The following is a 23,319-nucleotide window of genomic DNA, read 5'->3' on the forward strand; positions in this document are numbered from 1 at the left end:
TGTTCTTGAACCTGCACATTTGATACATTATCTGGTCTATTAGAAATGATCAGATCCAGTAACGCATTCCCCCTAGTTGGTTCCGTTACCATTTGAGTCAAGTAATTGTCCTGTAGTGCTGCCAGAAATCTGCTGCTTTTACCAGAATGGGTAGCCTCAATACCCCAGTCAATGTCTGGAAAGTTGAAGTCGCCCATAATTATGACCTCGTTTTTACTTGCAGCTTTTTCAATCTGCTGTAGTAATCGCAGTTCTGCAGCTTCATTAATAAGAGGTGGTCTGTAGCATACCCCAATAAGCAATTGGCAACTTTTATTTCCACCATGAATATTTACCCAAACGGACTCCACATCTTCGCAATCTTCCTCCATCTCATCGTTGAGGACAGCTGTAAAAGAATTCTTAACAAAGAGACAAACCCCTCCACCTTTTTTCCCTGTTCTATCCCTCCTAAACACATTGTATCCTTTTAAATTAGCTATCCAGTCATGGCTTTCATCCATCCATGTCTCGGTTATTCCCACAATGTCATAGCCTTTGTCATTCAGAATGAGCTCTAGTTCGTCTATTTTATTTGCAAGGCTCCGAGCATTGGTTACCATGCACTTTATATTTTTACCAACACATTTACCAATTTTGTTTACACGAAATGGGCTACTTGAAGTTTTACCAACCTCCTTAATCTTTACACTGTCCCCACCCCCCTCTCCACCCCCCATAATGTTAGGCTCCCACTGTCTTTTTACCTTATCTTGTCTACATATTGAGACTTTATCCTCCCTATTTTTTCAAACAATTCTTTCTTTAAACATACACACCAAATAAGCCCTTATGAAAAACAGCTTCTCAGCAACATAAACAAGGGAAAACGGCACATATAAAAATTACAGCAGATCCATATCTCCAAATCAGACATTGCAACTAACACCGTCATAGTGTGATGAGTACAGCTAAAATGCTAAAGCCTGATTGGCTGAAGCCACTTTACCTCCCAGTTTCCCCTCCCACACCTCTGTTCTTCTCTGACTGGCCAATATTTCTCATGCTGAGACAGTGCACTTTCTTCTGCAGAGCTGGCTGGGAGTGTCTGAAGACTGGGAGGAGGGAGGGCAATGATACACAGACAGAGTAAGGGAGGAAATTATGTCAGGAGTGGCTTCAAGATAGACACAGTCAAACTGGAAAATCCTAACATGGATTTTCTCTTTTTTACTATAGAAAAATAACTGAAATCAAAATGTGAACAGTGCAATACATATGTTTATGTAAGTAAAGCAAGCAAAAAAAAAATATTCCTAAGGTTAGATTTACACTTGTGACTAGTGCTGGCATATGATGCAACATATGCAAAGAGGCAACTTTACTACCCAAAGTGTGCCTTGTTTGACTGACATTGTCACTGCATGAATAAAGGTACCTGAAATCTGACTCTGTGGACTTGAAAGGCTCCCCATGCAACTCTGTGGACTTGTTCCAGGACTGGACTTGTCAGGACCCCCACGTAACTCCTCGTCTGCTGCTTGTCACACTGCTAAGTAGCAAGGAAAATGGCGTGGCTTAAAACAATGCAAGAAAAAAAAAAGCTATCCGTGACTGAAATACACACCATTCCTTCTACATTTCAGTGTTAGCACAAAGTTTATTAGGGACTTATCCCAAATATGAAACCTCTATTTGGGATAAGTCCCTAATAAACTTTGTGTTAAGACTGAAATACAGAAGGAATGGTGTGTATTTTGTTCAATCATGGATACCCTTTTTACTTTTTTAACCTCCCCCAGCAATCCACAGAACAGAAACACCATCTCTCTCTCCCAACCCCTAATCATAATTATGTGTAGTTTTTGATCCACCTCTTGCATAATACATTATTATTCATTAGGGCCTAATCATGAATAATAACGTATTTTGTTCAGTCATGGATACCTTTCAAAAAACAAGCAAGAGGTGGATCAAAAACTGCACATAATTATGATCACTGCAAAGTACTAAAATGCATGTACATTGTGCAACAATCCTAGGCCTAGGGCCTGCCCTATGCAGCACAGTATAGTGAGGCTACATTCAAAGGAAAGGTAGTGAGGCTACATTCAAAGGAAATGTGGAAAAATGCTAACTAAAAGGTATATAGAAACTGACTTGTCAGCCGCCTTACCCAGAAGAGAATGTATCCGCAACGGCCACGCTATCTCCGTCTCACTGCAGCGCTGCCTCACACTGCCCGGGAAAAGCGCAGCTGCACAGGCTACACACGCTGACGCCACTTTCGAGAGAGATGGGATGGGATGGGCGTGACTTTCGCGGCTGCGCTCTGCATCTGCCTCTGCTATGCGTACAGGCGGAGTTATAGCTGCGTGCACTCGCGGCCAATGAAGGAGGGGGCGGGATGGTAGATTTACATCAGGCACCAAAAAAATAATTGTGAGGCAGGGGATATGCCGCGGCCCGGCGCTAAACGTCCCGCGGACCGGTATTGGGCCGCGGACCGGGGGTTGGGGACCCCTGCTCTATAGAGCATTAATTAAAGGATGAGCTTTATTTGCAATAAATCATTATACTCACAAGAATATAGTAAAGGTCTCGCATATCAGCGGTAAAGCCAACTGCTTCCAACCCTGGTAGTTGATGGCAACGCGCTCTGGCCAGCAGCGCGATCTCCGTTGTCCAGGAAGCCGTCTTGCTAGAGGGTAGGCGTGGCTTAGCGTCAGCGTGCGGGTGACGTCATTACGCGTTTCGGCTCTCTGCGCCTTTGTCAGATGACGTCAGCCGCACCAGCACACTCGTGATTTCCCCAAATCTGATATGCCCATCAGGGCATATGGAGCCCCTCAGGACTATATGTGATCTTACATGCTGAAAGACATCTGGACATTTGACCATCATTCTGTAGCTAAGTATTTATTCATTAAATGTTATCCTTTACAAGCTAAGTGCTGTCTTTGATTTATTTTTATGTGCTCTGAAACTGCGAGTCTATTACAAATAAAGTGCTGGGGGACAAATAGGCACCTTGTATAGCTTTGTTTACAGGTTTTGTGAATTGACATTACAGATAGTGTGCCCAGCCTCTTACAAAATGCTGAGGTACACCATAGCCCTGATTTACTAAGACACCTCAATAGATTTTCAATAATCTGCCGTGAACATATCATAAGTGATCCAGCAAACCTGGGCTGGATTTAATATTGTATACCTTGCTAGCTGTTGGCCTCTTCTTGGGGTCCCATTGTAGCATATCCCGCATGATCTGGATTCCATCACTACTTGCGTTAGGAATCAACATTTTCAAGTTATTTGGAACACATTGAGGCCAGCGAAAATTCATGGAGCCAGAGAGCCAGTAACCTTCCGGCCAGTCAGTCTGGAATAGAGAAATAGATTTTTATATGAATATATGTAGGACATTTCAGGGCTGTTCTCAACAGACACAAACTGATTTCCAATGGATTCATTTTCATAGTACACGTTCAAAATATACATGATGATTCAGGAGATGAGTGACTAAAATATAAACGCCAAAACATACCTTCTTCGGTGTCCCTAGCACCTGACAGATCTTAAATATTGTATCCATTTCACTGGATCCTGGGAAGAGAGGCCGAAGGGTGTATACTTCAGCCATGATACAGCCAACAGCCCAGATATCAATGGGCGAGTTATAGTTAGTAGATCTGAGCAGCACTTCTGGAGCTCGATACCTATGAATAAAGCACAAGAGTATTATCACTGTGTATACATAGGGATATTGCAGGCTAACGTTAAAGAGGCTATTATATTAAAATTATTATTTTGAATACTGTTTTCTTTGCATGAATGTGGTAACCAATGTTGTTTCTAAGCTCCTTCCTGTGACCTAGGCAAAAGGTCCAACAAGCATTATTAAGTTTTATATCATGAAAGAACTCAGCCTATTGCTTCAGTCAGATAGCAGGCATACTGTATTAATAAAATATAGGTGCCTCATGCATGAATACAAGTTAAAAAAATTTGTAGAAATAGAATATTTCAAACATAAGCACAAGCTGATTACGTACACTTAAGTGGAACTTCAGTCAAAACGTCATTTAGCATTGGATTGAGTTGGTAAGCGTTTGAACAACTGTCATATTTATCTGTCTAGGTCCACATTGCCAAATTTTTCCTTCACATCCTGTTTCAGTGACTAACGGTATTTCACTATGGGCAGGAAAATTGGGCGCATGCGGCAAGTAGCCTAAATGGGTTCCGCCATAGGCACTAATACAAAATAGTGGTCTTTGGGAGCCAGGCCGGAAATTTGGGGGCACGATATACAGCGGGCGCTGACACAGCGCCCACTATATATTGGGCGCCCAAATCCCGCTACTCTGTATTAGCGCCTATGGCCCTGCTGCACACATCACGTGGAGAGGCCGCACCGCCCGAACCCCAGCCACTAGCCAAAGACAGCAAAGCTGTCAGCTAAAGGAAGCAGGGCAGCCGCAAATCACTGAACCCACCACATGCAGGCTGCAGCCACCTGCAGGCTCTCCTCTGCTGCCGAACCACAAAGCATCCCAACCTCTGAACTGGACCAGTGCCGGGCTCCAGCCACAAGCAACAGGGGATCGCTGGGGGAAGGAATAGGTCAGGGCTGCAGTCTGACACCTTAGGGGGGAGGGTTCTGTGTTAGAGTAGGGTTAGATTTGCCCATAGTAAAATTTGATATTGAATATCGATATTTTACGTTTTTATCATAATATATCCGTATTTAATAACAATATTTTACTAACAACGTTGCTGTGCGCCCTTATTTCTGCGCACCTTTATTTTAAGTACGCATTTTGCCAAGAGTAATTGAAGACGTGCTAAACCTAAAATGAAACAACTGGGCTACTGATGGCTCATTCAGACGTGCACTATAACTGTGTCCTTTAATTATCCTTCCCACTTCTCTGATACAACCACAGCACAATTTATTTTAACCACTTGCCGACCGCCTTCAGCCCATGGGCGACGGCAAAGTGTGGGCCCAAACGACCGCAATATGCCCATCGGCGGTGCTGCCGATGGGCGTGTTTAGCCGGCGATCGCGTCTCTGGTGACGCGATCACCCGCCGGCAAGAGGCTCCAGCCACCCATCGCGTCAACCAGCCAGCCGCACAGATTGCCGCATGTAAAGCGTATAATACACTTTGTAATGTATACAAAGCGTATTATACAGGCTGCCTCCTGCCCTGGTGGTCCGAGTGATCGAGGGACCACCAGGGCAGGCTGCAGCCCCCCAGGTAAGCACCCAAACACACTGATCTTCCCCCCCCGGCCTTTTGATCGGCCACAGCACCCCTCAGACCCCCCCTGCCCAACCCCGCAGACCCCTGTTTGCACCCAATCACCCCCCTAATCCCCCATCAATAACTCCCTGTCACTATCTGTCAACGCTATTTTTTATTAGGTCCTAAACAGCCCCCTGGGGGCTCCTGGTCACCCCCCCCACCCCTCAGATCCTCACCAGACACCCCCCCCCCCCCCGTGTACTGTATACATCTATTCTTCCCTGTAATCACCCACTGATCACCTGTCAATCACCCATCAATCACCCCCTGTCACCATCTGTCACTGCCACCCATCAGATCAGACCCTAACCTGCCCCTTGCGGGCACCTGATCACCCGCCCACACCCTCAGATCGCCCACACACCCACCCTCAGATCGCCTCCGAAGTGCATTGTATACATCTGTTCTTCCCTCTAATTACCCTTGATCACCCATCAATCACTCATCAATCACCCTGTCACCACCTGTCACTGCTACCAATCAGATCAGACCCTCATCTTCCCCTTGTGGACACTCAGTTACCCGGCCCACACCCTCAGATTGCCCTCAGACCCCCCCCTTATCACCTCCCCAGTGCATTATTTACATCTGCTCTCCCTTCTAATCACCCACTGATTACCTATTATTCACCCCCTGTCACTGCTACCCATTAGATCAGACCCTCATCTGCCCCTTGCGGGCACCTCACCCGCCCACACCCTCAGATCGCCCGCAAACCCACCCTCAAATCACCTCCCAAGTGCATTGTTTACATCTGTTCTCCCCTCTAATCACCCATCAATCACCCCCTCACTATCTGTCAACGCTATTTTTTTGATTAGGTCCTAAACTACCCCATGGGGGCTCCTGATCACCCCCCCCCCACACCCTTAGATCCTCCCCAGACCCCCCCCCCCCTCCTGTGTACTGTACACATCTATCCTCCCCTGTAATCACCCACTGATCACATGTCAATCACCCCCTGTCACTAACACCCATCAGGTCAGACCTTAACCTGCCCCTTGCGGGCACCTGATCATCCACCCACACCCTCAGATCGCCCGCAAACCCACCCTCTGATCACCTCCTAAATGCATTGTTTACATCTGTTCTCCTCTCTAATCACCCACTGATCACCCATCAATCACCCCCTGTCACTGCTACCCGTCAGATAAGACCCTCATCTGCCCCTTGTGGGCACCCAATCACCCGCCCACACCCTCAGATAGCCCTCAGACCCCTCCCCCCCCCGATCACCGCCCCAGTGCATTACTTGCATCTATTCTCCCCTCTAATCACCCACTGAGACACCCATCAATCACTTCCTGTCACCCCCTAGCACTCCTATTCATCAGATCAGGCCCTAATCTGCGGGCTTCTGATCACCCGGCCAAACCCTCACCTGCCCCACCGCAGTGACAGAATTTTTTTTTCTGGTCACTGCTGGTCTCTACGACTGAATTGTGGCTGAGACCAACCGTTATGCCACACAATACGCAACCGCCAATCCAAAAAGCTACCATGCCCAGCCTTTTCTGTGGAAACCACTCCAAGTTTCTGAACTTAACATTTTTTGGGGCCTTCTCCTTAACATGGGTCTAGTCAAAAAGATAGTATTGCGGTCTTATTGGTCTACGCACCCAATATATCACATGCCCATGTTTTCTGCTGCCATGTCCAGGTCACGATTTGAGAACATTCTGCGCTTCCTGCACTTCAGTGCCAATTCAACCTGTCATCTAAGAGGCCACTCTGCTTATGACCGGTTCCAAAAAATTTGGCCCCTCATAGACCACCTGTCATCAAAATTTGCAGATGCTTATACCACTGAACAGTCATTTTGAAGCATTTGGTTTCCAGACTACTCCTCATGGTTTAGGGCCCCTAAAATGCCAGGGCAGTATAGGAACCCCACAAGTGACCACATTTTAGAAACAAGACACCCCAAGGTATTCCGATAGGTGTATGATGAGTTCATAGAAGATTTCCCACTTTGTAGGAAAAAAAAACAATAAAAATCAAGTTCCGCTAACTTGTGACAAAAAAATAAAATCTTCTATGAACTCACCATACTCCTAACGGAATACCTTGGGGTGTCTTCTTTCTAAAATGGGGTCACTTGTGGGGTTCCTATACTGCCCTGGCATTTTAGGAGCCCTAAACCGTGAGGAGTAGTCTAGAAACCAAATGCCTCAAATTGACCTGTGAAATCCTAAAGGTACTCATAGGACATTGGGCCCCTTAGCGCACCTAGGCTGCAACATGTGGTATCGCCAAACTCAGGAGAAGTGGTATAATGTGTTTTGGGGTATATTTTTACACATACCCATGCTGCGTGGGAGAAAGATCTCTGTAAATGGACAATTGTGTGTAAAAAAACAAAATAACCTCATTTACAGAGATATTTCTCCCACCCAGCACGGGTATGTGTAAAAATACACCCCAAAACACATTATACTATTTCTCCTGAGTACGGCGATACCATGTGTGACACTTTTTTGCAGCCTAGGTGCGCTAAGGGGCCCAAAGTCCTATGAGTACCTTTAGGATTTCACAGGTCATTTTGAGGCATTTGGTTTCTAGACTACTAATCACGGTTTAGGGCTCCTAAAATGTCAGGGCAGTCTTGGAGGTGTGGCCATGCATACTATATAACCTGTGCAATAGATGTTTGTGTTAAGCTATGATTAAGGAGCAAGCCATCGCTCTGATACGCGTGAGCTTTTATCTGTGACACTAATATTGAATAAAGAAAAACTTTTTTTACCTCACCCCACCATCTGGTGTAACGGGATTTCTTTGATCATTTTGAAACTTTGGTATTGTTTCCCAGCTCCCACTTGGATGTTATATGTGAGTGTAGCAGTCTTTTCCTTTTTCCTCTACATTGCTTGCATGGCCAGCTAAGACTTGCTCCCACGTATAGGAGTTGAATATTGCTAAAATAATTTTTCCTACATCAGTGGTCACTGACATCAGATCTGTTGCATTGATTGGCCTGCTCTTCGGCTGGTTCTGCTCACCTCTACACCTCACAGACTTGGTTACTCAGTAATCTCAAGCCGGTGATCACCTAGACTTTTTTTGTGACCATAGTTCGTTTACCTGAAAGCAGTGAGGCTTGACGAGGAAGCGAGATGGAGGCGCGGTCTCTACGAAGCCGCAGTGCACCTCCCTCTGTGGCAAATGAGGGACCGGGATGAGATGGTTTGTAAACAGTCGTCATCTCCCTCAGCCAGGGGGAACAGATGAGACCGGCGTCCTCTCCTCCGGCACTGTCTACTGCCTTTACAGAGGATAGTGCACCGCAACAACAGCAGTGGAGCGGACCGATGTCCCCCACCAAACAACGAGCCTACAGCCTACTACACTGCTTGCTGCAGCAATGACCCTCAAGCAATGCCTTACTAATGACTCAGACCAGATCCATAGCAATGTGAGTAACATCTCTCATCCAATAAAGTGCATTAAAGGGAATCTAGAGGATTGGTTAAAACAGGTGCTATTCCCAAATCCTAACATGTCCGGGAACTCATTAGAGGGTTTACTGCAGCCAATGAGGATCACAATAAGAGTATTAATAATTCTATGAACTCTGGTTCACAGACCAATACACAAACTGTGGCCACATCAGATGTACCTACCTCAGTGACTCTAAATAGTATTTCCCAACCATCCCAACAGAGTATCTCTGTGACAAGATGCCTCCCAGAGACTATTGTTGCCACACAAGATGTTGAGTCCACCAGTTTGGGTACAACTGAACTGGAATCTAATTTTGCACTAGATATTTTGGGGGAACTTTTGATGTATCCTGATAAGATAGACAAATATATGTCTGTGTTTTCTAAGGAATCAGGGACTTGTAATATTGATCCAGCTATGAATTTACAATCTTACTTTCCAGGTTTAGAGTGTTTATTAGATAAAAAAACAAGTTTGTGGTGGGACATCACCACCTTAAAACACTATGTAGCTGAAGGTATGATCCCCAGAGGCCTGCGCATCAAAAAAATACCCACAACTATCTATTCTAATCAGTTCGTTATCGAATGGAATCAGATACTTACAGATTGTTCCATGCGCCTAATGAAACTGATTATATCAAATGAAGAGAAAAAATTTACAGATATTAAGGTTCAGATAGCGGAAACTAGAAGAGAACTGACCCAGTTCTCTTCTTTCGAGCATTTTGATGAATTAATGAATAAAATGAAAGTCAATGTTTCCAAACTCGAGAATCTAATTATGAATACTAAATGTGTCAAGTTTCTAAGGGACTCAGGGGACTACAAAAACAATGTGGTATATGAATGGGGTAGGTGGGAGTCAGTCCATAGATCACCCAGACCTATCCTCCATAAACCGAAATATAAGAAGAGGGTAAGTTTCAGTTCAGCAGATAGTTTAGGGTCTGCATCTGACTCCTCAGACATCAGAGAGGAGAGGGCACAGTCCATCTTCTCTGGCACCCCTAAACAGGATGGGGGGGAGGACCAGAGCGGATGAGCTATACAAGAGAGCCCCTCAGCACAGCCGACATACTATCAGAAAAAACGAGGCAAACGCAGATACAGGAGGGGGGGGGGGGGGGGGAGAAGGATTAGGAGGGCAGGCCGTAAGACACGCCGGATAGCCTATTCTTCTGTTGTTTCTAATGTCATTAATTTGTCTAGTGTAGAACTTACACAGGCCCAAATTTCTCTACTTTCTAGAGGTCTTTCCTATGCACCATCTTATAATTTTGATATATTTAGCACTATGCTGGATGTGAACAAATTTGTTATGAACTTGATGGTAAGGAAGCACTTTCTGGAGGTGGAGGACTTGGATGTTTCGGGGGTGTGGCACTGGGGTGGCGGCGGGCCCTTGTCTTTGCCCGCCCCGGGGATTGGGCGGATTCTTCCTTTTAGTGAGGTCTCCACCATCCTCGTGTTGGAACATTTGTCCAGCATGAGAGATGGCCCAGTCTCTGGGGGGGCCCCAGACCCCGTCGCCACCTCTAACCCTCACTTCTATCCTATCCAAGCAAGAACTCCGATTGTTGATACATTTCAAGACTTAGTGGAAAAAGAGTTAATCCAGATGTCACAGGAGCCCTAGTGGCTGACCGCACTTAGCCTTCTAAACGGTGCCAGCGCACAGATCGTGCGAACTCTGGTCGCAGTCAATGCGCAGGAACCGTTAAGAATTAGCCGCAGACAACCCAGAAGGGAGCCTGTGAGACACGGGTAATTACAACGTACACACGATTCCACGGTATCTGCCACCACCACTGGTATGGGCCAGTGGACCCGATTTACTGACTGAACAGTCCTGCGAATAAAACGGTTAAACACACGGTATTCTGTCTAGCCAACAACAAACAAACAGTAGCGTATCTTCAGAGACCCGGGATCAGTTCTGTGTGTGCTGATAAGCAGGGTAGCGGAACAGTGAATGACTTGGAGGAAGTCTTTTATTCACAGCAATATAAATAATTAATATATACAGACAATTATCAAAATCAACAATTATTAAAACAGTAATAGCCAGTATAAAAAATAAAACAAGGGAGAAAAATACTTAGTTCCTGGAAAGATGTCCTTTTTGTGGGAAAAATCAGAGTTCTGGGTTTCAATCAAAGTTCAGAGTTCAGACCAGGTGGATGCCAGCATATCCTCAAGCTGGCACCGATGAGTTCAAGATGTTTTCAGGGTGGAGGACTAGATGCCCACCTGCTGGCCAGGTGCTTTTGATGAAGCTGGTTTGGGGGTGTGGCAATGCCGGCCCCTCTGAGTCACCAACCAATGACAGTTCATTCCCTCTGAGAGATTTTAGGGCTAAACTTATGAAATGCTGTAACTCCTGAACCATACACGTTATATTTAGGGGGGTAACAGCGTCATACTTGTTGGAAAATACAGATTAATATGACATCAGTCACGGTTAAGCCAGCGGGTCAGGCTCCTGAGAAGATTCATATCTCGATAACCGGACGGTCTATCCCAAGGAATTTCATATCCGCACGATGGCCAGATTTTACCGAACAAGACGATATGAATTTTATAGCTGTGCGACATACGGTTTTCGTATGCCGACAGGAAATCATATCACCCATGCTTTTCTTATGGCCCGTGCTCGGTGCCGGATCGGCTGGCTTTCTATGGCCCCCCTGTGGAGCCAGTTTCCTGGTCCTTTTCATGGGGACATCTGCTGTAGGGGGAATGAGCTGGGCCCTGCAGGGAGTCCAGCCATGTGCGACATTCCTGAGGGGTGAGGGGACTGCTCTGGCTCACAGGGGAACAGATCTCTGGATTTAAAACAACACAAAATGTAATTTTCGGATCGCTTGCACGACTGCTCAGATCCGACAGGGAGCGATCAGGAAATCGACTGTGAATTCTCTAGATTCACCTGCGTTTCTCACGGCTATTCCGTGACACCTCCCTTTCCTGACGCTGTGTAGGGGGTTGTCATCAAGACATCCGCCGTAGCAGCCATCGGTGCTGTTGGGTCTAGTTCCCCCTGACACCGGGACAGCCCATCGGCGTTTTGGTGTCGGCTGCCTGCTTTGTGTTGGATCGTAAAGTTGTACTGTTGCAATGACAGGCTCCACTGTAGGAGCTTGCCATTGGTCCCAGCAGTACGGTTTAGCCAACTGAGGGGGTTATGGTCGGTAATGATCGTGAAGGAGCGGCCGTACAGATACGATTGTAGTTTCTGTAGGGCCCACACGATCGCTAGGCACTCCTTTTCAGTTGTGGAGTAGGCTACCTCTCAGGGCAGGAGCTTCCGGCTCAGGTAGAGGATAGGGTGTTCATCTCCCTCTCCATCCACCTGGCTGAGGACTGCGCCGAGACCGTAGTCAGAGGCATCGGTTTGCACAACAAACCGACGACTGAAATCCGGGGCTTGAAGCACAGGGGCACTCGCGAGTGCCTGCTTCAATGCTTGGAAGGCGTTCTCGCAAGCGGGGGTCCAGCTAACAACCTTGGGGTGTTTCTTGCTAGAGGCATCGGTCAGGGGCTTCGCCAGGGTACTATAGGCTGGAACAAATTTCCTATAGTAGCCGGCGGTCCCCAGGAACGCCTGGACCTGCTTTTTCGTGATAGGCCGAGGCCATGCCAGGATGGCGTCAACCTTTCCCGTGTCAGGTTTCAGGGTGTTACCCCCCACCCGGTGACCTAAGTACTGCACCTCGGTCATACCAATCTGACACTTACTCGGCTTAGCTGTCAGATTGGCTGTGGCCAGCCTCTCTAGTACCTGGGACAGGTGTTTGAGGTGTTCCTCCCAGGTGGGGCTGAACACCGCAATGTCATCCAAGTACGCTACAGCGAACCCTTGCAGTCCCTCCAGCAGGTCGTTTACGGCCCGCTGAAACGTGGCAGGAGCGTTCTTCATCCCAAAGGGCATCATCGTGAACTCGAAGAGGCCAAAAGGGGTGATGAAGGCTGACTTCTGCCTCGCGTCAGGTGCAAGTGGTATCTGCCAGTACCCCCGGCTCAGATCCATGATTGATAGGTACCTGGCAGACGCCAGCATATCCAACAACACATCGATGCGAGGCATGGGGTAGGCGTCTGTAGTGGTGATGGCGTTCAACTTCCTGTAGTCCACGCAGAACCGAGTTGTCTGGTCCTTCTTGGGGACCAGGACAACAGGGGCTGCCCAGGCACTACAGGACTTTTGAACCACCCCTAGCTCCAGCATCTCCCTCACCTCTTTCTGCATGTCCGCTTGCACCTCTGGGGAGACGCGGTAAGCGGATTGCCTGATGGGGGGATGGGTGCCCGTATCTACCCTATGCACTGCCAGACTGGTCCGCCCCGGGGCACAGGAGAAGGTGTGCTGGTACGGACCTAGCACCTCCTGCAACTGCTCTTGCTGGGACGAGGAGAGTTGTGGGTTGACGCTTAGGTCGCTGTCCACATCTCGTATGTCAGCCAGCAGGTCTAACAGGGGGTCTGCCTCTCCCTGCTCTAACCGGCTGCACACTGGCAGCACATATTTGGTCCTGTCATGGTGGGCCTTCAGCATGTTGACATAAAAGCTTTTCTGTTTCCTGCCTCCCATGTTCACCAGATATGTCAGAGAGTTTAACCGTTGCACTACAGTGTAGGGTCCCTCCCAGGCCGCTTGCAGCTTGTTCTGCCTCACTGGAAGAAGGGCATACACTTTGTCACCTACTTCAAATGACCTCTCTCCAGCAGTGCGGTCATACCAGAGTTTTTGTTTGGCCTGAGCCTGGGCCATGTTTTCCGTTACCATTTCCGTGAGGGACTCCATCTTGTCCCTGAACCTGAGAACATAATCAACTACAGAGACATCTGTGGGGTCCCCCTTGCCCTCCCACGTCTCCCGCATCAATTGTAGTGGTCCTCGGACATTCCTACCATACAGGAGCTCGAACGGGGAGAACCCGGTAGATTCCTGCGGCACCTCCCTGTATGCAAACAACAGATGAGGCAGGTATCGTTCCCAGTCCCCACCTTGCGACTCAACAAACGTGGTCAGCATTTGCTTCAGCGACCCGTTGAACCTTTCACACAGTCCATTGGTCTGCGGGTGGTAGGGACTGGAGACAATGTGCGTCATCTGTATCTTTTTGCACAGGGCCTCCATGAGTCCGGACATAAACTGGGTTCCTTGATCAGAGAGCATCTCCGCAGGGAACCCGACTCGGGAGAAGATGTTAAGTAGCGCGTCGGCTACCTTGTCCGCCCTCAGGGAGGAAAGTGCCATGGCCTCAGGATAGCGGGTGGCGTAATCCACCACCGTCAGGATGTACCTTTTGCTACTGCTGCTGGGAGTGGGCAACGGTCCAATTATGTCGACTGCCGCTCTGTGAAAGGGCTCACCTATGATTGGCAGTGGACACAAGGGAGCTTTGCGGGGATTCCCAGCCCTTTTTACCTTTTGGCAAATGGTACATGAGCGGCAGTAGTTCGTCACATCTATCCGCATTCGAGGCCAGTAGAAATGTCCCCGGATACGATCAAGTGTCCTGTGGATCCCCAAGTGCCCGGCCAGGGGAATGTCATGTGCGGACTTCAGCACATGCCCCTGGAAGGCACTAGGTACCACAAGCAACTTGGTACCCATCCCCATTTCACCTTCGGTGGGGTGTACAGGCTCACTGTACAACTTCCCACCTTCCCAGTATACCTTGAACGTAGCCTCGTCGGTGAGGGGCTCAGAAGCCTGTTTTCTGAGGGCCTCGAGGCTAGGGTCAGTCTGGAGTGCTTGCACAAATGCAGCACTCTCACTCTCAGCCAGCTGGCCCGTGGCATATGAGGTTAGTGGCTGGAGGGTACCATCCCTGTGGTCAGAGGAGGGGGAGGAGGCCGGAACCTCCTCCACCTGTTCTAAGCCCAGGTTCTGAGCAGTACAGCTGCGGGTGACCGCTAGCACGGGTATACCTTCAGAATGGCACATATTGGCATTGCCTACATCATTGTTACAAGCATTAATAACAGTAGCAGGAACATTTTCATCACAGGCAGTTTGTACATCAAACACAGGTTCCCTTGAACTGGGCACGTTCAACCCACCTCCCCCCTGTTCTTGCCCCTGGGTGCAAAGTACCTGGGTGTGGGCAGAGAGTCCGTCTCCGTCCTGGCATTCCACAGGGCTTGGTGCAGGTTCATAGTATGACACCAGCGTGCCCAAGTCGGTCCCCAGCAAAACAGGGACGGGCAGTTGGTCCAGGATCCCAACAACCTTCTCGTGGACTCCCACCCCCCAGTCGATGGACACCCGAGCTTGGGGAATGTGAGAAAGAGTGCCCCCCACTCCAGTGAGGGTGAGGTACTGGTCAGGAATGATGGCCTCTGCGGGGACAAGGTGTGCACGCACCAAAGTGACATCTGCTCCGGTGTCACGGAAACCAGTGACAAGCTGGTCATTCACGGTAACCAGCTGGTGATTGCTTGTGATGGGGGAGTTCCCTGCCCCCTTGGCAAACATCAGGTTGGATGCGGCTCCTGGTTGGGGTACACTGGCGGGTGGTGTCTGCCGCGGGCGAGGTGCGGGTGGTCCAGGTGCTGGGGTGGTCTGCCTTCGCTCCGGACAGGTGAACTTCATGTGTCCCGTCTTGTGGCAGTAGTGACAGGTGACCTCTCCAGGGGCTGCAGACCTGGGTGCAGAAGCGGTGCTGGGTGGCCTCTGTGGCTGACGGCTCACAGGGGCAGGAGAGTCTGCCGAGGTATTGGGCTGACCCCCTCTCCAGCTGGATGGGACAGTTCTGCGTGTATCAGCCACCCAGGTAGTTGCAAAAGTCTCAGCAAGGTCTGCAGCGACAGTTGCTGAAGCCGGCTTGCGTTCTAACACAAACTGTCGTACATCAGCAGGGCAAATGTTCAGAAATTGTTCCAGGACTATCAAGTCCTCCAGGACATCATAAGACCCTTTGGTGAGGCCTCGAGTCCACTGGCGGAGTGTGGTGAGCAAGCTGCTGACCACATCTCGGTACGAATCAGAAGACTTTTTCTGCCAGGCCCTGAACTTTTTGCGATAGGCTTCTGGCGTCAGCTGGTACTTAGTAATGATAGCGTCTTTTATAGCAGCATAATCATTATCCTTCTCCACAGGCAATTCTGCGAAAGCATCAAGCGCTTTGTAGCGCAGCAAAGGTGTCAGATGTCTGGCCCACTGGTCTTGGGACAGACGATACTGACGGCATGCTTTTTCAAAAGACCGCAAAAACAAGTCAATGTCTGTGTCTTTCTCAATATTAGCAAATTTAAATTTTGCACTTACGGGTGCTGCAGCTCCTTCAGCAGGGAGGCTGGGCGGTGAACTCCGGCTGGCCTGTTGAACCTTTGCCATGTCGAGCTCATGCTGTCGTCTCTCCCGCGCATCTGCAGATTGGCGCTCCCGTTCCTCTCGTGCTTCCATGTACTGCATGTACTTTTCCAGGTCAGTGTCCATCAGCTTTTGTAATGCCTGCTGCATTAGCGGATCAGTACAAACGGACAGTCCAGTACTGGCCGGTTCCAGGCGAGTACTTTCAGAAACTCTGGGGTTGGGGTCCATACTGACAGTCTCTAGCGTAACTGTTGCAACAGGGCCCGCAGGATGCTCAACCTCTGTACGCCTAGGATCTTCAGCCTCTGGTTCCCCTTGCCTTAAATCAGATGGGTCAGCGTCTACCTCAGCAGACACTCCCGTCTCCCGCAGTTGCTGGGTATCCCATTGAAACAATTCCGTTACCAGGTCCACTTGTTTCTTGCGGCCGACATCAATGCCTCTCTCTTGGCAAAGATTTTGCAGGTCCGCCAGGCACATTTTCTTGTAGTTCCCGGACATTTCCACGCCAAATAAAATAAAACTTTTGGGGAGGGGTACTGGCTACACAGTCTCTCTGTATATATAAAAAATACATTGCCTTCCAGCTACACCAACGAATTAGTTCGTTTCTCGATAGCGCTAGCGCTATTGTAGATACTTTCAGCACAACACAGATCCCAACCGCTGCCTACCACTGTCACAGGAGCCCTAGTGGCTGACCGCACTTAGCCTTCTAAACGGTGCCAGCGCACAGATCGTGCGAACTCTGGTCGCAGTCAATGCGCAGGAACCGTTAAGAATTAGCCGCAGACAACCCAGAAGGGAGCCTGTGAGACACGGGTAATTACAACGTACACACGATTCCACGGTATCTGCCACCACCACTGGTATGGGCCAGTGGACCCGATTTACTGACTGACTAGTCCTGCGAATAAAACGGTTAAACACACGGTATTCTGTCTAGCCAACAACAAACAAACAGTAGCGTATCTTCAGAGACCCGGGATCAGTTCTGTGTGTGCTGATAAGCAGGGTAGCGGAACAGTGAATGACTTGGAGGAAGTCTTTTATTCACAGCAATATAAATAATTAATATATACAGACAATTATCAAAATCAACAATTATTAAAACAGTAATAGCCAGTATAAAAAATAAAACAAGGGAGAAAAATACTTAGTTCCTGGAAAGATGTCCTTTTTGTGGGAAAAATCAGAGTTCTGGGTTTCAATCAAAGTTCAGAGTTCAGACCAGGTGGATGCCAGCATATCCTCAAGCTGGCACCGATGAGTTCAAGATGTTTTCAGGGTGGAGGACTAGATGCCCACCTGCTGGCCAGGTGCTTTTGATGAAGCTGGTTTGGGGGTGTGGCAATGCCGGCCCCTCTGAGTCACCAACCAATGACAGTTCATTCCCTCTGAGAGATTTTAGGGCTAAACTTATGAAATGCTGTAACTCCTGAACCATACACGTTATATTTAGGGGGGTAACAGCATCATAATTGTTGGAAAATACAGATTAATATGACATCAGACACGGTTAAGCCAGCGGGTCAGGCTCCTGAGAAGATTCATATCTCGATAACCGGACGGTCTATCCCAAGGAATTTCATATCCGCACGATGGCCAGATTTTACCGAACAAGACGATATGAATGTTATAGCTGTGCGACATACGGTTTTCGTATGCCAACAGGAAATCATATCACCCATGCTTTTCTTATGGCCCGTGCTCGGTGCCGGATCGGCTGGCTTTCTATGGCCCCCCTGTGGAGCCAGTTTCCTGGTCCTTTTCATGGGGACATCTGCTGTAGGGGGAATGAGCTGGGCCCTGCAGGGAGTCCAGCCATGTGCGACATTCCTGAGGGGTGAGGGGACTGCTCTGGCTCACAGGGGAACAGATCTCTGGATTTAAAACAACACAAAATGTAATTTTCGGATCGCTTGCACGACTGCTCAGATACGACAGGGAGCGATCAGGAAATCGACTGTGAATTCTCTAGATTCACCTGCGTTTCTCACGGCTATTCCGTGACACCAGATAAAGAAGGCCAATAGAGCAGTTTCTCATCTAACTCGGCAGGAACAGGAAGCACTGCAGTCCCTCCAGGATAATGAAGCGATAGTTATTCGCAGTGCAGACAAAGGGGGGGGCTGTAGTGGTCCTAGATACAACTGCCTACAAAGACGAAGCATTATGTCAGTTACGAGATACTACTACATATGAGGTTTTACCGGGCGACCCGACTGGTCGCTTTAAAACTGAATTGCAACAACTCCTAAATTTAGGAGTTTCTTTGGGGATCTTTAGTGAAAGAGAGGGGGACTATCTTTTGGTGGAGGCGCCCGTTGTACCAATTTTTCATCACCTACCCAAGGTTCATAAGCCCGATGCTCATCCCAGGGGCCGTCCCATAGAGGCTGGTATCGGTTCCCTGGGAGAGCATCTGGGCAGGTGGGTGGACGGGTGCCTCCAACCATTGGTGCGTCGCCTCCCGGGTTTCCTACGTGATACAACACATTTGTTGTCAAGTTTGGAACCCTTACATTGGGAGTCATCCTTTATTTGGGTTACAATGGATGTAGCCTCTTTGTATTCCTCCATTCCTCATAGATTAGCTCTCCGAGCCTTAGATTTCCATATCAGAAAATATGGGTCATTTACTTCCACTATGGCTGATTATCTCCTTCTAGCAGTGGATCATCTTCTAAGCCATAATTATTTTATGTTTGACGGGGTGTATTATCTCCAAAGATGCAGAGCTTCTATGGGAGCTAAGTTCTCCCCATCCCTCGCAAACCTGTATATGGGATGTGGGAGGAGCTCCGCATCTTTGGAGAGTCTAACCCCTTTTCTGATTCTTTATTTTGGATGCTAGATATATAGATGATCTGCTGCTGGTATGGAGAGGTCCTGCGAAACATCTATCCAAATTTTTGACATACTGTAACGACAACGATTTGAATTTATCCTTTACGATGTGCCACAACACCACTGAGATTAACTATTTAGACCTCACCTTAAGTGGTGAGGCCACATCACGGAAGATACAGACTAGAACCTATAGAAAGGAATGTGCAGGCAACTCATTGCTTTTAGCAACTAGTTGTCATCCCAAACACACACTGAAATTCATACCAGATGGTGAAATGATTAGAGCAGCAAGAAATTGCTCTGACCTCGGTAGACTGCAACAGGAGTTAGATCTGGTGCAATCCAGACTTCGTGACAGAGGATATCAGGATGATTTAATAATGAAAGCAAGAAGTCGAGTTTTACACAAAACTAGAGCGGAGCTACTCACTTCTGGTTCCGGACGCAGAGACAGACAATCTAATAAAGGTATTAACTTTGTTACTATGTATAGCTTGGAATATAACCAAATAGTAAATATTATTAAAAAATACTTGCCTGTCCTGCATTCGGATCCAAAATTACATGCCGTTCTAACAGAGGGTTGTGGTTTTTCGTCACGACGTGCACCTACTTTCGGTACAAGTTTATCCCCCAGTCTATTTCAGAGTACCGCTAGACCCCAACCCACCTGGCTAACATATAAGGGTTCCTACAGATGTGGATATAATACCTGTAGATATTGCAGGGTTCACAGCCAAACAAGAGAAGTGATCTCGCTCTCCAGACCCAACAGTTACGAAATTAGACAGTATATTATTTTGTCATACATGTAATGTTGTTTACTTAGTTTCCTGTGTGGAGTGTGAGACACAATATGTGGGCTGTACCACTCGTCACCTTCGCCAGAGAATTTCAGAGCATTATAATGGGGCTAGCAGATGTCTTAAAAATGCCGCCTACATTACTAATGCGTCTAGTGTTTCTAAACATTTTTTTCATGTTCATCGTGGAGATATGTCAGGATTTAGGTTCCAGGGCATACAAAGAGTATCACACCATGTTAGAGGAGGAGATATATACAGAAAGCTACTGAAACGAGAGGCTTTCTGGATCTGGAAATTGGGAACACGTTCTCCCTCATGACAACTCCAGATTGTATCTTAATATGTTCTACGATAGATGACATATGGAACTGTATATATTCACTTATGACATTTATGGTGTATTGTGGTCTTAGTCTTGCTCCTGGTTGTCCTTCTACCCTCCCCTTCCCCCTCCCCTCCCTTTTTACACCTTCCCTTCCCATTCCCTCATCCCCTCCCCCCATTTTTTCCTTCCCCTTTTCTACCTTTTTTTTTTCCCTCTCTCCCTTCCTCCCCCCCCTTTGTTCGAACCATGTGCTATATGGGTTGCAACTATCTGATGGAGTTTTGTACATGTTTTTAATTGTATTGTATTGTGGTTATCTATACCTATTTTTAGATGCACGTTACTTTAAGGCCAAGATGTACACCCTTGGAGGTGTGGCCACGCATACTATATAACCTGTGCAATAGATGTAGGTGTTAATGATGTGTTGTGATTAAGGAGCAAGCCATCGCTCCGATACGCGTGAGCTTTTATCTGTGACTAGAGAAGTCCAAAAACGGTTTGCCGGCAAACGGTTCCAGGCGAACTTCAGGTGGTTCGCCTTCGCAGAGAACCGGGAATCTTTTTTCAAAGTTCGGTTCGCCCATAGACTTCAATGGCCGCCGACTTTAGCGGTTAATAGCAAAGTCCCCTTACATAGTAAAAACACCAAAATTGTTGGGAATGTTAAGTGGAATAGTGGGAACAAGAGGAACATTTTTTTTTTCAAAAAGACCTTATACTTTTTGAGAAAATCAATTTTAAAGTTTCAAAGAAAAATGAGCAGATTCATTAAAAAAAAGAACCGATTCATTAAAAAGAACCGGATGATTCATGAGCCGTTAGTATAGCAGAGAATGCGTCCTGAGCAGGACGCATTCTGTCTCTCCCCACCATGGGTGCACCGGGTGCCAGGCTAGGTGAGAGTGACAGGTGAGGAGGTGGGGAGAGACAGCAGGAGCCGGCAGCTATGCGTCCAAAAGAACGTATTCTCTGCTATGTGGGAAGCGTCGGAGATCTTGAATAAAGTTCACTGGATACATTGTTTGTTGGATCGTTTACTGTGGATATTGGTGTGGGAATTTTTTTTTAAAGGTACAGGTAAGTATTTATGGTTAATTTAGAATAATAAAATACTTTTCTCGTGGTTGTGTTTTTATTTCATTTAACCCTTTGTGGAAATGGGTAAGGGGTACTGTGTACCCCTATACTCATTTCTCCTGGGAGGGGGGTGGGCATCTGGGATCTCTTAAAGGGGACTCCCAGATGCCACCATGAACCTCCCCAGGGAGTCATCGCCCCCACCTCCTCCTGGGGCACCGGAGTTGGGGAAGAGCCCCTTGTCCATGGATTGGACAAGGGCTCCGGGGGGGGGGAGGGTAAGGCTTGGCCTCGGAAGTCCATTAAATATTGTTTCCTGCTATCTTTTTAACATATCCTGCAAATTTGGTGTTGCTAGGATGTAAGGGGCCTTTGCTATTCACTGCTAAAGTCGGCGGGTGATGATAACCAATCAGAATTATAGGGGTGCAAAAGTGCTGAATTCTGCCATAGGCTTCCATTAGGCTCCCTATTTCACTTTAAAAAATCTCAAATCTTTTCAAAGGGTGATGGCTCAGCAGTGGCAAATTTTCTAGCATTGTAGGGACTCTTAAGCAGTGGCGGCTCCAGGAATTTTTTTTTAGGGTGTGCTATGCAGGTGCTGAACCAATTTCCGGGGGAGCTGACGACCTGCGGCGCGCGAAGTGCACCGTGGCAAAAAATGGGTGTGGCTACAACCGCGCCGAAAAATGGGCGTGGTCATGCCCGGATGAGGGCAGGGCTTACTGTAATTTTAAGTGAACCCAGGGTGAGAGTGATATGGTGGCTGCCATTTTTATTTCCTTTTAAACAATTCTAGTTGCCTGGCAGCCCTGCTGATCTATTGGCTGTAGTAGTGAACTGAATTACACCAGAAACAAGCATGCAGCTAATCTTGTCAGTTCTGACAATATTGTCAGAAACCCCTGACCTGCTGCATGCTTGTTCAGGGTCTATGGTTGAAAGAATTAGAGGCAGAGGACCAACACGGCAGCCAGGCAGCTGGTATTACTTAAAAGGAGATAAATATGGCAGCCTCAATATTATTCTGACCTCGGGCTCCCTTTAAAAGTGCAACGCAAAGGCAGAGGGCCCGAGTTTTGGTGACCCTTTCCCCAGAAAATTCACATAATGTGAGCAGATTTGAACAAAAAACACATTCAATGACCCCAATATGCACAACCGTTATCAGATATGACCCCAATATGCACAATCGTTATCAGATATGACCCCAATATGCACAATCGTTATCAGATATGACCCCAATATGCACAATCGTTATCAGATATGACCCCAATATGCACAATCCTTATCAGATATGACCCCAATATGCACAATCGATATCAGATATGACCCCAATATGCACAATCGTTATCAGATATGACCCCAATATGCACAATCCTTATCAGATATGACCCCAATATGCACAATCCTTATCAGATATGACCCCAATATGTACAATCCTCAGCAGATATGACCCCAATATGCACAATGCTCAGCAGATCTGACCCCAATATGCACAATGCTCAGCAGATCTGACCCCAATATGCACAATGCTCAGCAGTTCTGACCCCAATATGCACAATGCTCAGCAGTTCTGACCCCAATATGCACAATGCTCAGCAGTTCTGACCCCAATATGCACAATGCTCAGCAGTTCTGACCCCAATATGCACAATGCTCAGCAGTTCTGACCCCAATATGCACAATGCTCAGCAGTTCTTCTGACCTCAATATGCACAATGCTAAGCAGTTCTGACCCCAATATGCACAATGCTCAGCAGTTCTGACCCCAATCAGCAGCACCACCTAAAAAAAAAGAAAAACCCATTTACTCACCTAGTCAGAAGACCTCCTGTTCCGACCTCCTCCTCTCCCGACCTCATTGTGGCACGCAGCTCCCACGATCCTCCTCCTTCAGTGACTTCCTGCCTGCAGCCTGCATTACCCGGCAAGCAGGGCTACGGGAAAATGGCCGCCCGAAGCACTACACTGCAGACTCCAAGTCTGCAGAGCAGGGCTTCGGGCGGCCATCTTACAGTAGCCCTGCCTGCTGCCGCTGTGAACTGACTCGGCGTCTCTTAGACACCTTAAGTCAGTTCACGCCAGGGGGTGCTTTGGGCACCCCCAAGCACCCCCCTGGCGACGCCACTGCTCCTAAGGGGATCATGACTGGTGTGTTTCGGGCCCCTAGGCCAAAGAGGTCATAGCC

At 47.8% G+C, this 23,319-nt stretch overlaps 1 protein-coding gene across 1 annotated transcript in view; it reads right to left on the reverse strand.

The window, feature by feature from the left end:
* Nucleotides 1-3,693, reverse strand: part of LOC137570658 (serine/threonine-protein kinase ICK-like) — a 97,839-nt gene extending 94,146 nt beyond the window's left edge. Inside the window, exons 1-3 of the mRNA XM_068279362.1 lie at nt 3,527-3,693; nt 3,194-3,361; nt 1,418-1,531 (exon numbers count right to left, since the gene is read on the reverse strand). Of these exons, the coding sequence (XP_068135463.1) occupies nt 1,418-1,454 (37 nt within the window). The 5' untranslated portion in view covers nt 1,455-1,531; nt 3,194-3,361; nt 3,527-3,693. The remainder of the gene's footprint in view (nt 1-1,417; nt 1,532-3,193; nt 3,362-3,526) is intronic.
* Nucleotides 3,694-23,319: the final 19,626 nt, after the last annotated feature.

This window comes from Hyperolius riggenbachi, chromosome 4, assembly GCF_040937935.1.
Source record: "Hyperolius riggenbachi isolate aHypRig1 chromosome 4, aHypRig1.pri, whole genome shotgun sequence".
Taxonomy (NCBI): Eukaryota; Metazoa; Chordata; class Amphibia; order Anura; family Hyperoliidae; genus Hyperolius; species Hyperolius riggenbachi.